The sequence below is a fragment of the Anthonomus grandis genome, chromosome 15, assembly GCF_022605725.1.
Source record: "Anthonomus grandis grandis chromosome 15, icAntGran1.3, whole genome shotgun sequence".
Taxonomy (NCBI): domain Eukaryota; kingdom Metazoa; phylum Arthropoda; class Insecta; order Coleoptera; family Curculionidae; genus Anthonomus; species Anthonomus grandis.
The window spans coordinates 14,434,332-14,457,263 of NC_065560.1; the positions used below are offsets into that span (position 1 = coordinate 14,434,332).

General features: G+C 31.7%; 1 protein-coding gene across 2 annotated transcripts in view; it reads left to right on the plus strand.

Moving 5' to 3' along the window:
• The window catches only part of LOC126745303 (protein transport protein Sec31A), a 141,919-nt gene that overhangs the window by 88,176 nt on the left and 30,811 nt on the right, over nucleotides 1-22,932 (plus strand). For both annotated transcript variants that reach the window (XM_050453074.1, XM_050453075.1), the window contains exon 18: nucleotides 8,172-8,512. In XM_050453074.1, coding sequence (XP_050309031.1) covers nucleotides 8,172-8,512 — 341 coding nt within the window. The remainder of the gene's footprint in view (nucleotides 1-8,171; nucleotides 8,513-22,932) is intronic.

The following is a 22,932-nucleotide window of genomic DNA, read 5'->3' on the forward strand; positions in this document are numbered from 1 at the left end:
AGGCAGAACTAGTGAAGTAATGAAGCGAGTTAGACCACGAAAGAGGTGAGGATTGTCGTTGCAAACGACTAAAGTGTTTTTCCGTCGTAAGAGAAGAAAATAATAAGAACAGTGACTGAAAATGGAACTACCGACATTCAAGTTTGCTTCAAAGCGTTCTTCAGTATTCATCGAATTGGTCGAAAAAAGACTTGAAAATATTCAAAAAAGTTTTAAAACCTCTGGAATTGCTCCAGATAGGCGGGGAAAAAATAAGAAGAAATATGCATTGACGCAGGAAAGGCTAAAATTCTTGAACATATAGGAAGTGTTAAAGGAGGAGAATTACAGAGCGATTACAGTAGAAAGAAAAAAATAGAAAGTCTATCTTTTTAAATATTTAAATTAAAAAAAATACGATATGTACAAGACCATAAATCCTTCTGCTGTCTCATACGAAACATATTGCAATATTTTCAATAAACATTTTCATAATTTCAATCAGTTTCGGTTATTAGACGAAACTAAATATAGGGCATGATACATCTGCTCAAAAGGAGAGATTAAAATCAAAAAGTATTATACTTATTCATATATTACATTCGAGAACCAATTACACAAAGCTAAAGCTGATGAGTTCTATAAGAGAAAGAGGAAAGCTCGAAACATGGCAATGAAGAATGTTGAAATTGAAGCTGTCTCTATGGATTTTCAAAAAACTTACCGACTACTAATATTCCGACGAATGATGTGTATTATAGAAGACAGCTGACTTTAAACTCATTCAATATTCATGTATTATCAACAGGAAATGCTACATTTTACGCTTATCCTGAAACCATAGGAACCAAGGGCTCAAATGAAGTCGTATCATTTTATCCTTGTTCAGCTTGATACTAGAGTACGTTACCTCCGCATATTCTAAGATTCATGTGGACGTCAAATCAAAAACTTTACCGTGTCCCACTATCTTCAATATGTTGTTAATGTTACGAAGAGACTACACACAATTTAAACAAAGTAACGTTTCCAATAAAAGGACCCTCCTATATGGAGTGTAATCGAGATATGGATGTGATCAATCAGAAAACTAGAGTTGAACTCCCGGAAGACTGCTACAAGAAAATTAGATCATGCAGAGTAAAGCCCAATCCATTTAGTGTCATGAAAGTTGATCAATCACTTATATGAAATTGGTCTCAAAGGACGGACAGCATTTACGTCAAAAACCACCATATAAATCAAGAGAGCTAAGAATTTCAAATGGCCAACACGACTTTTGGAACATAGAGATAGCGTTGCTCATGCATTGCGATACCTGATAAAATGCAGCTTCCAGATAAAGAGTTTATTTTACCAACAAAGTTGTAAACCGGTGTGTTTTCCTTTACAACTTTATCGTTTTCTCTTTTTTATGCATTATTGCTTTTACAGATCCAATAACAATATCGCAGGAGAAGTATCACAGAGAAACAGGGAGGACCTGCTCAATCTGAGCCAGTTCTGCACCTCTGAAATAGCCAGACTTACCCCATAATCAGCAACGCGATAAAAAAAAGTAGAAAAAAAATGAAGGATTTTTCATTATATAATATGTGACATTTCCCTTTTTTTCCCTGTTAAAAATTTATTTTTTTCCTTTAAGAAAATGTCTTCTTGAATCTCGAAGTTTTTAAACATATGTATTTATCAAATATGATGCAAAATAGTATATAGCATCATTCAGCACAAAAAGATACAAAATAATTAAACCTATATTATGCTAGTAAGTGCTCTAAAGATTAAAATGCGATTTTCTCAAAACAATACTTGGTGGCCATTTCGCTTTTCTTCCGTGGACTCTTCAATTATAAAAAAATAGATCTAACGTTTTGATATTATACTAATCTATTGCCAAACTTTTACCTTCCTAAAGAATTTTCAAAATTTATTTTATTATAATTGTGGTTTTTTCTATGCATTAATATAAAGTTATAGTATACATGATGCTGTTATAACAGTATAAAAAAGAATTAATACATATGTACATGAATTGTTATCTACATTACAAAATATAATATAAGGCTTACCAATATATCTTATTCTGCTAAAAAAAATTAGTCTCAAAACAGGAGTTACTTAGAAATTACAGAATCCCACGCAAAAAATATTGGAAACGTTGGAACAAACTTAATTTAAACAGTAACAATAAAGAACAAATAGCACAACGGACTGAACGGACGCAAAAAACGGAATGAAGTTCAAATTAACCAACTTCTATCCGTGTTTTTCTGCACGTACCTACGTGAAACCCTTCGGGCCTCTCATTGGCTGATAGCAATCATGTGGTCCCAACCCCATGCAATATACCTCAGGTGGCGCCTCATGCTGGTAATAAATTCCTCATAAATTCACATGGTACTCTAACAATAAACCAGGCAAAAGAATGCGTTTTGGAGAAAATGGAAATTACAAAAGCTAAAAAGAGTCCTGTTCTCGTGTGTGTGAATGACGTGTTTACTTTTGAACCTTATTTAATTTTTAACAATTTAATTTAGTTAAGTATCGTTTAACATTTTTCTTGTAGTGTAGTCACTTTCTTCAATTTACATTGGCTAACGTGTTAAGTTGTTTTAGCATTAGATCCGTATAGCCGATAGGTTTTACACTTATACTTATAACCTTGTTGTACCGGGTTCGATTCTCGTTGAGTCTATGTTGTTGCGTTCCACTTTTTAATTTATTATTTTTCGCTTTGTACAATTATAACCTTAAAATTATTGTTTATTTATGCACTGTGAAGTGTGTGGATGGCTTCTAAAGGTTTTTTTATTGTTTTATATAAGTTTTTAGTTGTATTTAAGTATTATTTTTATTTTAGGCCTGATGATGCTCTAACTAGAGCGAAACACGGGTAGCCCGTTTAATTACATGTTGTGAGACCGTGACTTTGTGTTTTTCTTTGTTTTTTCGTCAATTTTGTATGTTGGTCTCTTAAAGAATGTTGGATGAGATTTTTGGTTAAATAAACATAGCGGCAACAAATTGATTTTTATTTTGGCCTCCACATGTGTCACTAAAGAGCCTTACATTTTGAATGGATGTAGAAAGACTTTTGAGGTGGTGGAATAAACAAGATGCTATTTCGCATGGGCCACGTGAACCTTCTAGTTCACAAATAAAAATTCATAGATTTGGATCTTCTTAAGTTGTTAGTGCCAGTTGTTCTTCTTTTACAATCGATAACCTCTACCAAATTATTTAGGAAATCTCGTTGCCTATCAACATTTGCAAGATTCCAAAATGATGTAAAAATATTTATCCCTTCTTCCTGGCTAATACGAGTTTTGCATTTATGCCTAAATTGAAAAAAAAAATTATTATCTACGTTTAAAGAAGTGTCAGTCTTATTCCTACCTGCAAGAATTGTTGCATGGTTCACCTAAGAATCTGCCTGGAACGTGATTTCCTTTTGAGTTTATATATGGAAGCCCCGAAATCTTATTGCCTCTGCAAACATTTTTTTTCCAAAAAGTGGGACATCTTTTCTTATTATTTTTTGGTTCAACTGACGTATCTTTTGGTATTTGATTAGTATTTCTAAGTACTACGTGATTGTCTAAGCCACCATCATCTAAAAAAATATAATTAACACCAAGAGTCATTACTGTTTTTATTAACTTATCTGATTGCTCACTGGGAAGATAGTCTGCATCTTTAATGGAGTCATCTGAACCAAAAGGTTCTTCGTCAAGTTCTGCTAAAAAATCATAAATAAGAATAATAATAGAATAAAATAATTAATGAAGAATAAAGAAAATTAAAGAATAATATTACTATTATTTATATAAATAATTCTCATATTATTACTGATTTTATTTACCGTTAACTGATTGGCTGGTGGATTCGGGTTCTTCAGCAGAGACTGTATTTGAATCAGAGTGGGCCGAACAAAATGGTGCCTGATTAAGATTTTCTAAAAAGACATTTTTATAATTAAAACTCATTTTACATTTTTATAAAAAAACTATATCTTTTAACAAAAATTTTAATTTCTTAGGAAAAGGTAGTTGTACTGTTGTACCTACGTATTGTAAAAATAATATTATTACGTTAATAATAATTGATATTGACAAACAAAACTCTAAAATCGCTTTAGCACCATCACACACACTCAGAAAATAGATAGATATAGATTTACGATAGATTTTTACGCAAAAACCATCCACAGTTTTTTTTACACGTTTTGTATTGCTATAAATAATTAATGTAATACTAAATAATTTACAGAAACAGCTATAAGTAGGTACTTCTGAGAATAACTTTAGATACGAACTTAAGCTATCCTAAAAGTTAATTAATTGTAATTGCAGAATTGGCATTCATAAATAAATACGGCCTTTTTTTATTTATTCACAGCCAAAAATCGGTAAGAACAGTAGACCAATTTACTAAAGGCAATAATAAGATATTACAATACAATAAGTTAAAGGTAGTAAAAAAACTTACCAGTAGTGTCCAAATTTTCAGCGACGCCGACGTCAGGAATATTTTCTAAACATGGTTGTTTGGGCAGCATCATTAATATTTTTTTGCCTCGACTCATTTTGCACAAAAAAAAGTTTACACACGAACGCAATGCTTATCAAAACACAACTGACCGCTTAAAAAACGAATTAAAAAACTTAAATGAAGCGCTCTAAATCAGCTGACACGTCCAAACTAGCAGCTAACTGCAAAGCGCGCCAAAATTTTACTTAAAATAATTATTTCCAAAACAGGCTATGTGATTTTGGAGAGATATGGAATTCACAAAAATATATTTTTACAGTTCCAAAAGTAGCTATGTGATTTTAAGCATATTTGGACCTCATAAAATAATTTGAAGAGTAGATAGACACTTTTCAAATTGCTAATTTTGGCGCCAAATTTAAATTTATCGATATAGCCCCTTTTGGAACTATTAGAAATCCTTATTTTCAACAAGGCTATAAACATATGTCCGAAAGTGCTTCGTTTCCGAGATACAGGGTGTTCAAATTTTCTTAAAAAATCGATTTTTTATTAATATCTAAGAAATGCCTTCTCTGTTTGCAATGTCATTCACACCATTTCTGGATATCTTAATGATGTATCTTTTTGACATATGACAGTTGATTTGTTATTCCAGGGACGTGCCCACGGGGTAAGCGGGTTAGGTTTTTTGTACAAAAAATAGCACCTAGTAGATTTTTTGAACCTCCTGTACATTTTTTGGATGACGCAACTAAAGATGGAATTGTTTCAACTCTTGGGTGTTTTTCGTATCTCCCTCCGTTTTCGATAAAAAAATTAGTTTAATGCAAACGTTTGAAAAAACTTGAATAAACATAATAAAATGCCTACTTATCGATTTACAGGGTGAAGAATAGTAAATACGGTAATTTGGAATTTTGACATGACATTAACTGTACTACCTGTTGAAAAATAGTTTTAATTAAACTTAGGTACATTAATTAAATTCTTAGAATAAACATTAGTAAATTGATGAAGGTAATGAAAAGCTATGGACTAAGAAACGTACGCTATAAGAGTTGTTCAAAATGAGTTCCTCCAACTGCAATGCATGCGTCTGTCCTGCGACGCATTGACTGGCGAACACGTTCAAAGATCCCTGGCGTGTTTCGAATAATATCGCAATTTGCAATAATACGATTTCTTAATTCTTCAACATTTTCGATGGGGGTGGTATAAACTAATTGCTTGAGGTGGCCCCAGAGGAAAAAGTCTATTGGATTTAGATCGGGAGATCGCGCAGGCCAGGGTTGTATACCTCCACGACCTATCCAACGATTGGGATATACTCTATCTAAATACTGTCGAGCAATTAAGCTAAAATGCGCCGGAGCGCCATCATGCATGAAAAACATTTGGTACCTTAAGTCAAGCGGGACGTTTTCTAATAGTGTTGGCAACTCCTCTTGAAGAAAACGCCGATACACTTCTCCACTTAACCTTTGTTGCAAAAAGAAAGGACCAATTAAGTGGTCTTCAATGATTCCAACCCAAACATTCAGTGAAAATTGGTGTTGATGGCGACTTTCACTTATTTCATGTGGATTTTCATCTGCCCAAATGTGATTATTATGGAAATTCATTATCGAATTCCTGGAGAAATTAGCTTCGTCCGTGAAAAGTATTTTTGATAAAAAAGGAGGATTTTCTACAATGTTTTGTTGTAACCATCGACAGAAAGCCACTCTATGAGGATAGTCGTCTGGCAAAAGTGCTTGTACCCGCTGGATGTGATACGGGTACAAAAGCTGATTTTTCAGTATTCTAAACACTGTTGGCTGACTAATGTTTAAAGTGGCAGCAATCTGTCTTGTACTCGTTGAAGGATTATCCTCGATTTCGTGGAGCACTGCTTCTTCAGCTTCTGCGGTTGCAACTGTGCGGGGTCGTCCATTGTCGACTGTAAGTTTTTTAAAACTTCCACTTTCTCTGAGACGTTGATGGAGGCGAGTAAACATTTGACTATGAGGAAGTACTCGGTTAGGGTATTTGTCCGCGTAAATACGCCTCGCTGCTTGTGAATTACCATTAGCAAGACCATACACAAAGTGCATATCGCACATTTCACTATAAGTGTACTCCAGTTTAGACAAAAATGAGGAAATTGTCTACTTGACAGGAAAAAAACAACACCTTATCACTGAGCCACACCTAGTAATGTTAAATGAACTGGTATTTTATTTATTGCATTTTCAAAGCAACGAAAAGAATGCGACAAAAACTAAAACGATAATAGTATTTACTAAATTTTGTTTAATACGTATTTACAATTTCAACATTCCGCAGTATTTTTTAGATCAGCAGTTGTTAATGCTGTACTTGATATTCGACACTATGAATAGGTAAGTATTACATTTTAGGAAGAAAATTATTTCTTTGCTTTCGCGTGATTTAAAAGCATTTACTTGTATTTTTACAGAGGGATGCAAAAAAGCAATTCTTAATTTTTTTATCGAAAACGGAGGGAGATACGAAAAACACCCAAGAGTTGAAACAATTCCATCTTTAGTTGCGTCATCCAAAAAATGTACAGGAGGTTCAAAAAATCTACTAGGTGCTATTTTTTGTACAAAAAACCTAACCCGCTTACCCCGTGGGCACGTCCCTGGAATAACAAATCAACTGTCATATGTCAAAAAGATACATCATTAAGATATCCAGAAATGGTGTGAATGACATTGCAAACAGCAAAGGCATTTCTTAGATATTAATAAAAAATCGATTTTTTAAGAAAATTTGAACACCCTGTATCTCGGAAACGAAGCACTTTCGGACATATGTTTATAGGAACTTTTCGTCATAATTTAACCCAAAAAAACCGGCATTTCATTTTCGTGCAATATTAATGAATCACCCTGTATATTAAGCCAGCGAAATTTAAAATAATAATAAAAACGCTTTGATTTTGAAGAAGCTACAAGAGCTTTTTACTTATAAAAACTCAATAACAACACCACTCTGTATATTAGCAATCAAGTTATAGGGACTAAGTTGCGCGCTCAATTCTTAAACACTTAGATGTCCCTTATCACCACCTTCTACAGGGTGTCCCTTATTCGAGCCTCACCATTGGGATCTCGTAAACTAGAAGAGGTACGAGGTCGGTTAAATTGAAGCACAGTTGCGCAATTTGGTGCTCATTAAAACGCCCTTTTGAAATTTAAAAAATTCTGAATACTCATATATAATAAATTAATATAAGATTTTTGAACAAGTGCCAAGTTTGTATTTAAAAAAAACAAACAAACTTGATCTAAGAGTGGTAAAAAAATAAAAATGAAATCGCGTCGAAAATATTCCTTTTTTTCCAGATATCTTCGGAATTTTTGGAATTTCAAAAGGAGTACCAAAATGAGCACCAAACTTTGCCTCAATTTAACCGACCTCGTATCTTTTCTAGTTTACGAGATCCCAATGGTGAAGCTCGAATTTGGGACATCCTGTACAGTAGTTCGAGAACCCTGTGTATTGAAATTAACATAAGAATAATGTAAGTGTGTCACTTTAATCTGAAATGTGGATTTAACAGACAACTTTTCATAAGCTTAAAGACGTTACTGAATAAATGCTCAATACATCGAAATTTGGCACACAATTTGGCTTTTTGCATGCAATTCCCTCTTTATTTATGAACATTATTTTCATTCGATTTAATTCAGGTATTGCCGGTCCACTTTCTCGCAAACACGTCCGAGATCCGTCGGTGACCAATAGCCAATTTCCTCCTATGAACAATCCATACACGCCTGCCCCCTACGACAATAATAGTTACAATCCCGGTGGCGCTGCTTTTGGTCAACCGGCTCCTCAAGTATACCAGCCTCCACCTATGTCAGGGAGTGTTGGCGCAATGTCACCGATTCCGAACCCAATGCTTAACCCGGTTCCGTCGGTTCAACAACCACCAATAGAAACGGCTCAACCGGCTATTAACTATCAAGCGCAGGCGCCTCCTGGATGGAATGATCCACCGGTGGTGAATAGATCTGTGAGGCAACAGGTAAGAAAAATATATAATAGGAATATTCATCAATAACTAAACATGAGAAAAAACAAAATTGTTGACATACATAGGCTGGGTAACCAAGCCCTTATTTCAGACTAATATCGGGTGTCAATTTGAAACCTTCCCACCCTTAATATCCCTCTTGCAATTAAAAATATGAAAAATCGGAAAGAAACATCAATTCTATTTGTAAGGGCTGGCACTTTAAATGAATATTTTTAACCTTTTTGTTTGAACTCGTTAAGGAGTAGACATCATCCTTAGAATCATAAATGGGAATAGGAGTTAATTGGCACATTGTTTTAAAGATCGTTCAATGTTATTTTCAGCGGCTTTGTTGCTTTTTGTGTGGAGGTTTCTGAATAATCGCGTTTCAAAGTTACAGACCATTCAATTTGCCTGCATTCAGATTTTAATTTTTAGGTTAGAGTTTACACAAAAAGTATTCATTAGGTCATATGGATAAGCATATTATAATTTGGATAACTTTTATTCAGTGCATAAAGTCTGAGAATTCATAAAGGTTTATTCTCACATTCTATCCAAGGAAGGGCTAAAATTGTTTTAATTGTGTTGGGATTGTGAAGGCCGAGGATCTTAATAAACACACTCACGAAACTGTTTTAATATTTATTTTAATGCAAGTGAAAAGTTTTAACATGAAAGAGAAACTCATCAAATTTAAAATTTACTTCCATAGGTATATTTATAGGTTTACATTCTTCTAGATTAAAACGTTTCAAGATATTTTCCAGATATGTAGTTTGATTTATTTTTATTTCATTTTTTACCAAATTTTGTGTGATAGGCATCCCTAGAAAATATTTAATAGGCCCTAAATCTTTAATTCTAAAATTTCTTTTATTTTTATCATTTTTGATTCATCAGATCTTGCTAGTAACAAATCATCCACATAAATTAAAATTAACATTTTTAAATGATCAGAAATCTTAAAATATAGACAGTATTTATTCTCAGATTTAATAAAATCTAAACTTAGCATCAAAAAATCAAATTTCTTGTACCCATTTTTTTGTGAACCTTTGTAGCGCGTAACTCGGTTCAAACCAATTTATTCCCAACCCGTGTGAGTCATACCTACCATCCAACCACAAAAAAATTACTCCAAAAAAAGTCCAGACAAGCAAATTTTGTTTTAAAAGATTCAGAGATTTGGTGGCCGCCAGCTTTTAGACAGTGGAGAAGGTAGTGGGAAAAATTTTAATAAGAGCGCCACTTGATTTAAATATTTTACACCAAACTCTGATATATTATGATGGTAATATAAGCCCCCCTTAATCAAGAAAATGATGACCTATATTTATGCTTGTACCTAGATCCTAAAAGCTGAAAATATTTTGGGAAAAACTCAAATAACAATCCATAGGTCCACCAGATTGATATAATCATCCAAGAATTTACATAGTCACTTCCATTTATATAAAAAATTTAAATTCCACTGAGATATTTAAATTTAGATAATTATTCAAAATGTAATACTGTAGTAATTTTAAATAAATAAAAAATTGATGAAAGAACTAAGAGTTACTTGAGGTATGCTTAAGGCGAGGAATTAGTAATAAAAAAACAAATCCGCACTGAACTACTGTTCAAGGGGAAAATCCAAAACGTGATCACGTGCTGTTTACAAGAAGTATATGTTTGGAGCCTAATTCACAATACCTCACTGGCCCTAAAATACCTTTTACAAACTCTAGTCAAGTCACATTAATCTAAATAAAACTTTTAAATAGTAAGGTTCGAATTTGAAAGCCTATTAATGGTATGTTGGTGCAATAAACCTGTTAACCAACAACCATCATTATGACTAAATATAGTATTTGTAGCAAATGGCCGATCCCTTACAAGGTGATCCAGGCTCAATGTCAAAATCAATTATGTCGATGCTCGACTCAAATGAAAACCCTCAGGTTAATATTAATAGACTTAGCAAGAACCACTTAACGTTTTTGTTTTACATAAAAGAAAATAAACCCATAAAATTCAAATTAATAAATCAACCCCCAACCCTAAATCAAACCGTTCAATAAGAGAAAAATAAAATAAAATGTGCAAAAACTTGCGTGTCCTCTAATCTCTTGAGTTACTTATTATATTGGGTAGTATAGTCACAGTCACTAGTATAGTACAGTCACTTATAGCAAAAATCAATTTAGAAATTTTTATCTCACACGCTCAACAATTGAAAAGAAGAAGAAAATAGACTTATTCACGTATTTAAAAGAAATATGAACTTAAATCTGTAACGATACCGTTCGATATACTTAATTTAATTTAAGTTCAATAAGTTTTAAATACAATAATTTACTTGAGGTATAATAGATCTTTTATATACCTAGGAGCTGAGGTTCAATCTATTAATCTCTGAGCTCGTTTCTTCTTTTCAATATCCTACCTAACTTTGTTATGAATATTACAATTAAAAAACGATAAAAAACAACAAGAAGACCTTCTTTTTTTTAAAAATGCCTAATTTGAACCAACGTTTCGGTAGTTATATCTACTACCGTTATCAAGGTAATTAAAGTAAAATTAAATTAAATTAAAAATAAAATATACTTATCTTTCAAATTTTCAGTAATGCAGTCTCATCAAAATTTCTTCCTAATTCGAAAATACTTTATATACTTTTTTATATGATTTGACGGTTTATTAATAATTTGACAAACTATTTTGAAAGATAACAAAAATTTCAAAGATTACTTTTTTAAAAATTAAAGGGGTGTGATCTTAATGTAAATTAATCATAGAAAATACATGAATATCAAATATTTTAAATCATTAATTAATTTTGAGAATACCCTGATCTACTTCTCTCTTTAGCAAAGGAATCCATGTATTATGAAAATCAACCGAACAAGTAGCTAAGCATTTATCTTCATTTAACATTATAAATGCACTTTCCTTTAGCTTACGTAATTTTGAAATTGGTTCCTTTGCTAAAATTGGGGAAGCATTCCAGTCTATTCTGTGGTTATTGTCGAATGCATGTTGTGTGATTTTTGATTTTTGAAAATCATTGTTTTTTATGTAAGATTTATGTTCATTAATTCTTTTTGGTAATGGTCTACAGGTTTCACCTATGTATGTAAAATTTACCACAAATACAAGGAATTTTATAGATTACATTTTTATTAAATTCATTTTCATTGAAAGGTTTAGTTTTTGTTAATAAGTATCGTAATGTGTTTTGTGATTTAAAAATAGTTCTTATATTAAATTTTTTAGCAATTCTTTTTATCTTATCAGAAAAACCTGGAATAAATGGTAAAATAAGATTTGTCGTAAAAAGTGGTTGATTCAATTTTATACGTGGATTATCAAACTCTTTAAAGCAATTTTCTAAAAATTCTTTGGGATAATTATTTTAAATTAAGATATTTTTAATAAAATCTTTTTCAGTTGTTAAATATTGATTATTACAAATAATGTGTGCACGATCATATAAACTTTTTACCACTCCTTTTTTTACCATTATTGGATGATTATTTTAAGATATCTATTAGTATGAGTTGGTTTACGGTAAATTCTAGTTTCAAAATTTTGTAAATCCTTTTTAATTAAAATATCAAGAAAAGGAAGCTGACCATCAGCCTCCTTTTCAAGAGTAAATTTTATAGTAGATTCTTTTGAGTTAATGTAATTTAAAAAATTTATAAGATCTATTTCGTTATGGTGATATATTGAAAAAATATCATCAATATATCGCCACCATATTTTAGGTTTTTTATCAAATGTATTAATAATTTCAGATTCAAAATTTTCCATAAATATATTACTTAAAATTGGTGAAAGAGGAGAACCCATAGCCATACCAAAGTTTTGTTGATAAAATTCATTATTGTATTGGAAATAAGTAGTTTTTACACAATAGGTTAAAAGTTCTAAAATTGTATTAACGCTTAGTGTTGTACGTTCTGCCAAATTATTATCATTCTCTAATTTATTTTTAATAATATTTAAAGTTTTGTCAACAGGAACATTAGTAAAAAGACTTACAACATCAAAACTTACCAATAGATCATGAGGGTTAAAAGAGTTAAAGTTTTTCTAAAAAGTGTTGAGAATTTTTAATGTAAGAATCAGAATTATTAGTGTATGGAGTTAAGATATTTAAAAGATATTTTGCAAGAGGATGAGTAGGTGAATTTATGCTACTAACTATAGGTCTTAAAGGAACATTTATTTTATGTATTTTTGGTAAACCATAAAAATGTGGTGATTTACTATTATGTGGAGTTAATTTAAATCTATCAATATTAGAAAATTGGTGTTTATGCTTTTTAAGTAAATTATTAATTTGTCTTTCAATTTTTTCTGTAGGATCTTTAGATAATTTAGAATAATTGCCATCATTAATTATTAAATTTAATTTATTTTCATAAGTGTTAATATTTAAAAGAACAGTAGCATTACCTTTATCGGCTGGAAGTATTTTAATATTATTATCGGTTTTAAGTGTCTTTAAAGCTTTTAATTCTAAAGAGTTTAGATTTTGTTTAATTTTAATTGGTTTTTCAATTTCTATCTTTGCCCTAATTCTAAATTCATCTTGTTGATCCATTGGTAAGTCTTTCGTTGCGTTTTCTATAGCTGAAATGATATTTAATTTTGGCAGAATTTTTGGAGTAATTGAGACCTTTAGAAAGAACAAGTTTTTCTGTATCAGATAAAAATCTATCTGACAAATTAATAACAGTTTTATTTATAAAATTATTATTATTTGTGTTTAAAAGTTCTTGATTTATATTTTCATTATAAAGTAGATTTATTTTATTTATGTGAATTTGTTTTTGTTTTTCAAAATTATTTAAATAACTATTATTTATACAGAAACATATATGATTGAAATCATTTTGATTAACTAAATTAATATTCATAACAAAGTTAGGTAGGATATTGAAAAGAAGAAACGAGCTCAGAGATTAATAGATTGAACCTCAGCTCCTAGGTATATAAAAAATCTATTATACCTCAAGTAAATTATTGTATTTAAAACTTATTGAACTTAAATTAAATTAAGTATATCGAACGGTATCGTTACAGATTTAAGTTCATATTTCTTTTAAATACGTGAATAAGTCTATTTTCTTCTTCTTTTCAATTGTTGAGCGTGTGAGATAAAAATTTCTAAATTGATTTTTGCTATAAGTGACGTAATACCCAATATAATAAGTAACTCATTATGAATTCGTCACAACAATACAGATTTTACTCTAATCTCTTGTGTATTTTGGCTAAGGTAGCTTAACTCGACAGCTCTGGAACCAGTCAGCTACAACCAGGGTAACGACCACATGGGCAAGTCGATTTCAGGCAAGTTCCAATCCAAAATCGCAGAGCCACAGTACAATGCTCAGTCCAGGCTGTGTTGAGGCTCACTTAAGCCGGTTTCCAACAGTGTTGGGATGACCAGAAGAAACCAAAGAATAGAGGAGAGAATGAGAAAAAGGAGAGGATGAGAAAAAGGAGAGGGGCCTCTAAAATAGAGGACAAAAAAAATCAGTAAAATAAACACACAATCAATTCTATGGCAATTACCAACATGTTGCTACAAACCTAAGGTGGTGAGCGAGGCCTAGAGTCTCGTTTTGTGGTTAGAAAATTTCAAAATCCCATAAATGGTGTGGAAGCATCCGACCAAATCCAAAAATACCAGGTCAATCCGAAATCCTCTCGGCTACAACTTCCCACTAGACGTTCATCAAATTAAACCCCAAAACTTCGGAGGAATATTTTTCCATTCAACCGAATTCCCGGCAAGATGAACTTGAAATTTTCCTTAAAACCACAAAATGTCGACTGGTCTTTCTGATAACGGGATGGCTACAGGCTGGACAAGGAACTGACAGACAGTGACAATGACAGGTGACACTGGCAGTGAACTTGTCTCTCTCTTCGACCCGATCTGACCCTGCCTCTTGGCGCAAACTACGCGGAGCCTCACTCTATCAAAATAGAAATTCCGCAATACCACAGCAAAATGATACTGCTCGGATACTAAAACATGGAAAACTAACAAAATTTTCCCAACGGGGCTACGAAATTCCAATTTTCCTCTTATGTCACTCTGCCTGATTTATGCCGCTCCGTCATCCGCCAAATGGAAACCAAACTTTAATGGGAAACAGCAACTCTGCCAACCCTCCAGAACAACAAGTGTGTCAATAGTCATTACTGTCAATCACAGTCAATGTCAATCGGCTAGTAGGGTTAGAAACCAGATGTCAAGGCACGTTTATTTACTAAAACTTAACTTGAAGAATTGAAGGGAAATATAGCAAGCAAAACTGGGGAGGCCAATTTCAAATCAATTAGGATACCTTGCCCAACATGATTCCGCTATAGAAGAAAGTATTTGTAAGTTTTCCTACACTAACGGATCACCATCTAAAAGGTCTTATTTACTCCACTCATAGCGCAATTTGTGGCACAACAGCACCCTCTAGAATACTACAGACATATACCGGCCTCATAGAAACTCTTGACAAATAAATCAAAGGTCAGAAAGTTCCCAACACCAGGTACATGAATAGGGACTAAGGAAACATAATACAACTAACCCCATAAACTTTTGCCCGAATTTATATGAAATCCCATGTTACATGCTTAGGGCAAAATCTGCAAGTAACACCTTTAATCCATATAAGGATTTTCTTAGCTGCAGAATTTTGCCTTCAAATTTATCTACCCTTTTTCGTAAAGTTATAAATATTTTATCAGTTATATCTCCATTCAGAAAGGAACTGCATACATCAAGCTGAAAAAACTTATAATTAAAATTATTGCACAAGAATCTGGGTCATCATCACTCTCACAGGATGTCAACAATATTTTATCCAAGTCCATTTCATAGTTTGAATTTACTAAAGTTTCTTTAAATTCAGACTCAATAGAATCATAAATGGAATCACTCTCTATCTCTTCTGTGGATATTTTCCTGGACTTTTCCAAATCTTTTTGTAATTCCTTCTCTTCTTGAGTACCCTCTAAATTAATACTGATACCTTCTGGTTCTTCTTCAGTTACTGGTATGTCAGAGTTTCCTACAACAGTTTGGGATTTTTCTGGGAGGAAGATAACGTCCCGGTGTATTTCCACTTTACTTTTATCTTTTACGGAGATCCTATAACCTTTAACGTTTTCGCTATAGCCTATAAAAAGGCCTCGTTTATTCTTTGGGTCGCATTTTAATCTGGTTTCCTTCTATACAGGAACTGAGACTTCTGCCCCAAAAATCTTAAAATCTAGACTGTTCTATTTATCTCTGTACCATAACCCGTATGGAGTCTTATTTTTATCATAGCTTAGTCCGGTTCTGTTTAGCACAAAAGTGCTCTCTGCCCAGAAACTTTTATTTAGTTTCTCTTTTCCATTCATAAATGTTCTTCGGCTTCAACCAGTGTTCGATTCTCCCGTTCAGCTCGTCCATTTTGCTGTGGAGTGTAAACCATACGCTGATGTCTTATCCCTTTTTTTCAACCATTTCTTGTATCTCTCTATTTATGAACTCTAAGCCATTATCAGTACTCAGGGTTTTCATCTTGCAACCAGTTTCTCGTTCTGCCAAACATATGTACTTTTGTAACAGTGATTTTACTTCCGATTTAAACTTCATGAAAAATACATATCTATATGATGAATAATCATTCTTCAATAATAAGAAATGACGAGCTCTCTGTAAAGACTGATTTTCGCCCGCATGTACGAGTTCAAGTGGTGAAGTTGCCCTAGAGTTGCTTTTCTGAAAAGGTATCTTATGCTGTTTTCCAGCTAAACAAGATTTACACACAAACTCTGAGTTATTATCTACAACACCAATGTTGTTTCTTTTTAAAAACTCTTAAATGCCTAACATTTTGATGTGCAAGCTTAAAGTGCCAAACTTTAATGAGTCAATAGTTTTAACATGCACACACTCACCTATGATATCATCTTACTCAGCAATCATTTTTAAACTGCTATTTTCCAGTATATTGGACGGTTCTGGTTTAAAAAAGGTTCAGTCTTTTGGTTTACAAAGTCCATTTTAAACAGTTTGCCATCTCATGCTATTTCTCTGATAGATGGATTTGCAGGAAGAGACCAATTGAATGGCTTCCAAGATCACCTGATGTATTAAATCCATTGTTTATTAAATACAACCAGCTGATGTTGCTGGTGGCTATTATAACAGACGAACTGCAGCAGAAAGCCGGTCAATTTTTGTTCAAGAAGTTTTCCAAAATGTTAGGGAGGAATTCGAAAACAGACTCTATTATTGTTTACAGGAAAATGAACAACATTTTTAACAATTCTAAGATAGCGCGTAGGTAGTGTTTTATTAAAAATCAATTATTCAAACTGGACTTTCTTCCGATTTTAATGGTGTAACTTACTCTTCTAATCGTTTGTACTACAAAGAAACTCAATGCAATAGTTTTTGTACAAACACTAACCTTAAAATCCAAAATCTCAATGCAGGCATTTAAGATTCTAAGGGTGACATCTACCCCTCCTAGGAGTTTGAAACAAGAAGTCTAAAAATATTCATTTATAATAGTGTCCCACTTAAAAATAAAATTGACGTGTCTTTCCCATTTTTCATATTTTTAACTGTAAGAAAGATGCTAAAGGTGGAAAGTTTTTTAAATTGCCACCCTATCTGCTAATCCTTAGGTGCTTAGTTATATTTCGAAGGGAACAAGAGTGTGATCTAACTTGCTAAAATATATAGATTATAGCAAAAACTATTATAGCTATCTTTCAAGGTACTATCCAAATTAAATCTTGCCAACAAGAAAATAATATTTTTTTTCTTATCGAACATTTTCGAAAAATATTAAGACTTTTTTTTAAGATTCTAAACATTTTGATTAATTTATGCATTATTAATTTATAATTTATGCAGTTAAATTAACCGATGCATCCAATTAAAATAAATGCTTAGCTTTTAAAAAGTTTTATAGAACAGTAGGGTGAAAAATATGTTTTGCTAATATGAATGACATTTATATTTATAAGAATGCAATGCTATAACGTTAATAATGGTAACACTAAAACAAAGCCCCAAAAATAGCACTACCACAAATGGATCTTTTTAAAAAGTTTAGTATCCTGTACAGAGTGTTCCATTAAGGATGATGAGGTATCATATCTTAGGAATCAATAATACAAGAACTTTCAGGAAAAAATTGGAATAAGAGTGGTTAAAAAGAAATGGTGTAAATATTTTGTAAAAGTTTCTAACTCTGCAACTAGGGGTCATACTTGACAACAAAGTCACCTTTAACACACATATTTATAAAGTTGTTAAATTTTACTTCAAAACTTTTGGTTTCTTAATTAGGGTAATAACAAAATTTAAAAGGTTGGACATTCTTATTACCTTACATAGTAGTCCAAGATCCCAGGCCCTCCAGACGTTACTTATTTTCTCCCACGCGAAATTTTCAGAATATCTACAGTGTACTCGATTAATTTGGTAATAAATTAACTTAAAGCATTTTTAAATGATTTTAAGTGTAATAAAAAAACAACAATTTTATAAACGTAAACAAATTCTCATAAGTGCAAAGCAAAATAATAGACGAAGGTTCCTGTTCACTTCACAATCTTTATTTCAACAATGCCGAAGCGTTTCGGTTGTCAAACCATTGTCAAAGGAAAACTATGTAAGTAGAATCTAAAAGGTTGTTATTAAACTAATAAATTAATTAAAAACATAGTAAAACTTACATAATATTATTATAAATTGTCCATAAAAAGGTCAAAAAACGGCACACACATAACATGACAATACATTAATCTAAAAACATGTCATCACACCGTATTTACAAACAATAACGGATTTTGGTTTTTAAAAAAAATTTACATGGGTACTACATTATACACAGATATTTATTACTATTAATAAAATACTAATAATAAAGACATCTAGGATTAAATGCGGTTAACAGAACATTTTAAAAAACAGTAAATTCACAGGAATGTGGAAACTACTTAAATAAAATGCTTTTGTTTAAGTTGTGCAAAACTCTGAAATTGTCGTCTGTATTAAATGAATGACCTGTTTCTCTTAGATGCAATCCAAAGGCAGATCTTTTATCATTAAGCGACTTCTGAGAATTTAAATGTTTTTTAATTCTTAATTTGAAATTTCTGCCGGTTTGACCAGCATATTTGGCTGGACAAGAGTCGCATGATAAGAGGTAAACGCCACTGCCTTCTAATGGGCTTACAAAGTCTTTTAATCTTGAACAAAGATTTCTTATATTTTGAAAGGACTTAAGTAAATTACCTATTCTTAAAGACATCGGACCAATAAAGGAAATTTTTACATATTTCGGAGGTTGGTAAGGATGGATGGTTTGATCAAGAGGCTCATTAGAGAGGGACCGGAATAATATTTTTTTGAATTTTTTTCTAATCAAATTATCTATTAAAGACTTTTTGTATCCATTGTTAATTACAATCTGATAGATAGTGTTCTTTTAAGAATTCCAAAGGTGAAAAAGGGATTGTAAAGAGTCTATGAATTAATGCGTGAAAAGCTGCCAGTTTATGTCCAAAGAAATGGTTTGATTTTGCAGGAATGACATTGTCGGTTTGTGTTGGTTTTCTATATATGGAGTATTGTAAGCTCTTACTTATCCTATTAATAGTTAGATCTAAAAAATTTAATTTATTATTGCACTCTATTTCGACCGTAAATTGAATTTTCGGATTTAAAGAGTTGAGAAAAACGTAAAATTTCTGCAATTCCGCTTTGGAACCTGTCCAAATTAAAAAAATATCATCCACAAACCGTCTCCATATTAAAATCTTGTTGATAAGATTGTATTGTGTGTTAAATAGTTTTTCTTCAAAATCTGACATAAAGATATTAGCCAGTAGGGGAGACAAACCAGAACCCATTGGTAAACCATCCAACATTCTATAATATCTATCATTAAACCTAAAGAAATCTAAATTAAGGCACGCACTCAACAAATGTATAATTTCCGTTTTAGTTCTGGGTGTTAGATTTTGGTGTTTATATAAGCCATTTTCTATTATAGCTATTAGTTCGTTTCTGGGAAGGCTGGGAAAAAGATTAACTATGTCAAAGGAGACAAGAAGATAATTGTCTGGCAAAGAAATTGTTTTAAGATCGTCAATTAGTTCATAAGTGTTTTTAATGCTAAATTTACTAGAAAACGACAATACATTTTTTAAGCAATCTTAGCCAAATAGCTAAATAATAGGCAGCTGAGTTGATAAAACTAACAATTGGTCTAATTGGAAAGTTATTTTTGTGAATTTTTACCATACCATATAATATAAAGGAGTTTTTGAATTCATGGGAATTAAAGGTTTATTTTCCATTAATTCTTGAAAGGTGTTGTTTTCAGCAATTAATAGTTTTTTCAGATTGGTAGTATATGCCGTATTAGGATCTTTAATTAACTCTTTAAAATTTTTGCTACATGAAATAAAATCTAATACTTTATTTTGATAATCCTTTTTATCTAGAATAACCAAACAATTGCCCTTATCTGCTTTATCTGGTAATCGTAAATTCTCATAATGATTGGAATTATAAAAAAAAAACTTAAAGTAATAATTGCATAAAATGCCGGCCCCCATGCTCGATACATTTATTATACCTATGCAGTAGATTAAGTTCGACGTAGTTAAAAATATCAGGCAGGTTTTGTATTACTTGCTCTGATTCTACTGAAGTTTCATAAACAAGACTTTTTATATTCCCGCAAAGAAAAAATCCAACGGTGTTAAATCTAGGGAGCGCGCTGTTCAGATGACAGGGTCTCCGCGACCAATCCATCACCTTCCAAAATTTTCATTTATTATCTCGCGAACAATAAGTGAAAAATGAGCTGGCGCTTTATCATGTTATAGCCATAAGTTTGGTCGTATATTTTGGGGGAGATCATTGCTCCATTTGAAGAAGATTCGGAAAATGACGAAGAGTTTTCCGACTCTGTTAGTGATAATGATAGTTATAATTAGTTTCTTTTTTTAGTCAAATTTGTTACTTCATTTTTACACATTCACTTAAATCTTCAGTCTTCAGCTTCTTCCTTTTACACTTTGTTTCCTGCTTGGAAATAAGATTGTTCTTGTTTTCATATACAACCTTTTGCACCATTCTTTTAAACTAATTCCAAGCGCTTTAGCTACTTCTTCTTGTACATTCTAAGCAATCCCTTATTTTCTTTTTCGTTATTAAAATAATTAGTTTTCTTTTTGCATTTCGTTTATTATTTAGGTATGATTAAAAAGTACACAAATTTGTTTTTTTTAACGAAGCTAAGTAAATAAATTGGTGAATGCGCTGGGAGATAGATATGCCCGCCGCATTCACCAGTTTTTTTTTTAGTTATTTTCTATCTTTTTTTGACATTTAACTGATATAAAAGAAAAGATAACACAACTTTTTTAATTTTCTGTGCATCAACGTATAGATTGGGTCGAACGACATATAATAAATCATAAAATTAAAATGTAATTTTAAAAGTGAGATTGTAACATGAACTTGCCTTTAGACAAAGAAAGTAGTTTTCTGGTCTTTGACTGCACTGCATCACACACAATACAAATTAATTGTTTGTCATTATACCAAAATGTATAGTTTCCCAATAATTATTACAAAAAAACACAATCATACATAAACAAAGAAGAAGACAAGATCAAATAATCGTTAAAAATTAGACGCTGTGCCCTGAAATCGACAATTTAGTATGTTATGCACATACATAGGGTCATGCTAAATCGTATACTAATTTCTCAAAAATTTAGGTAACAACCATTTTTAAATGAAATATATACAATTTTAATGAAAGGCTAAGGAGGCATTTTTGCTCTCATAAAAAATATAAAATGCTTAGATTTAGATATTATTGCGTAAAGAAAAATTGTTATTCAGAATTTCTTCTATTTCGGACAATTTTTCAAAAAAGAAAAGTGAATATTATGTCTTGCAACTTAGCAGAATATCGGGGATTCTAGGCATATACCGATGAGGCGTATACCCAACGGGCTTTATACTTATGGGCTTTTTCACGTCATGAAAGAAAATAACCAACGTATGTTTTACATGTCGAGTCTCGGATACGTAGTATTCCGCAGACATTTTTACGGCGTTAAAGTTTTCACGTCAGTTAATAATTATGATTCAAGGTGTATACGCGGCTTTAATATGTCACATGACGGCGTTCAATGTATTGTCAAACTCTCAAGGAAATAACATTTTGGCAGCCACTGATTTTTCAATTTGATTCATATTACGTGGTGACCTTTGAACCCGCACGATAAGAGCGAAGGCGACTATATTACATATTAAGAGACTTTTAGCACTGTTAACATGGTTTTACAGTAGGTTAAAAATCCTCAGAGGGGTAATCATAGCACCATCCCGTACCTGCGATAAATAAGTTAAAGGAGTATAAAATTTGTCTGCATTTCGAGTTCTGTAATGATTAATAATATCTTGAGACATTGTGAACTTTTTTAAAATAACTTTAAGGATTTTATTCCTTCTTTAATGTATTTTGGTGATGATAGAAAACCCAGCATTGAGATTTCTAACCTTATGTTTCAGTTCATTAATTCTTACTTCAAATTCCAGGTATTTTTAAGTTTTGCATTTCATCTCCTGGACTTTTACTTCTGAATTGAAGACTTAATTCCCTAATTGACAGATTTCAAATAGCTTTAGAGAACAAGTGCTTTTATTTCAGTAGTGCTTATGCATAATTTGCTTAGAACATTGAAAGGCTAGAAGTAGCATGCCGTGGAACTATGGACAGGTTTGTTTGCTTGCAACATCTCTGATGCAATGATGCCAAATGCTTATAGAGAAATGGCAAAAATCACTTTATAATATCATAAAAATTTTCAGTTGTTTCCGAAGGCTCAAAACAATACTACTGCTCCCCCTTAATAAAATATCAAGCATTTTTTAAAAATAAATTTGATAAAATACTCTATATCGAAGTCAATATTAACTTTAAATAAATGAAAATAAAGTACGAAAAAACGAGAAAACGGTAATGGCATCGCAACGCCGCTCGATCGCATTGTTGTTGCCACTGATACAAGCACTCTCTACCAGTGACGTCGTCAACAAATATTTACCTGATAAATTTTTATTAATTTTTATAGAGTTTGAGTATAAGTAGTATTACCATTTATGAGCTATTTATGTGTTTTTTTATCGGACTTCGTTAGAGGAAGGTCCTAATAAAAGGCACCATTTTTGTCAAAGCATTTTTATGGAAATTAAATATTTTATTAATATAATATTATAGATTTCTTAATAAATCATGTTTTAAGACACAAATTATTAACATTTTGCAAAATTTTATTGTTATTATTATATTGGACAAAACTCAGTTTTACATCACTTACTT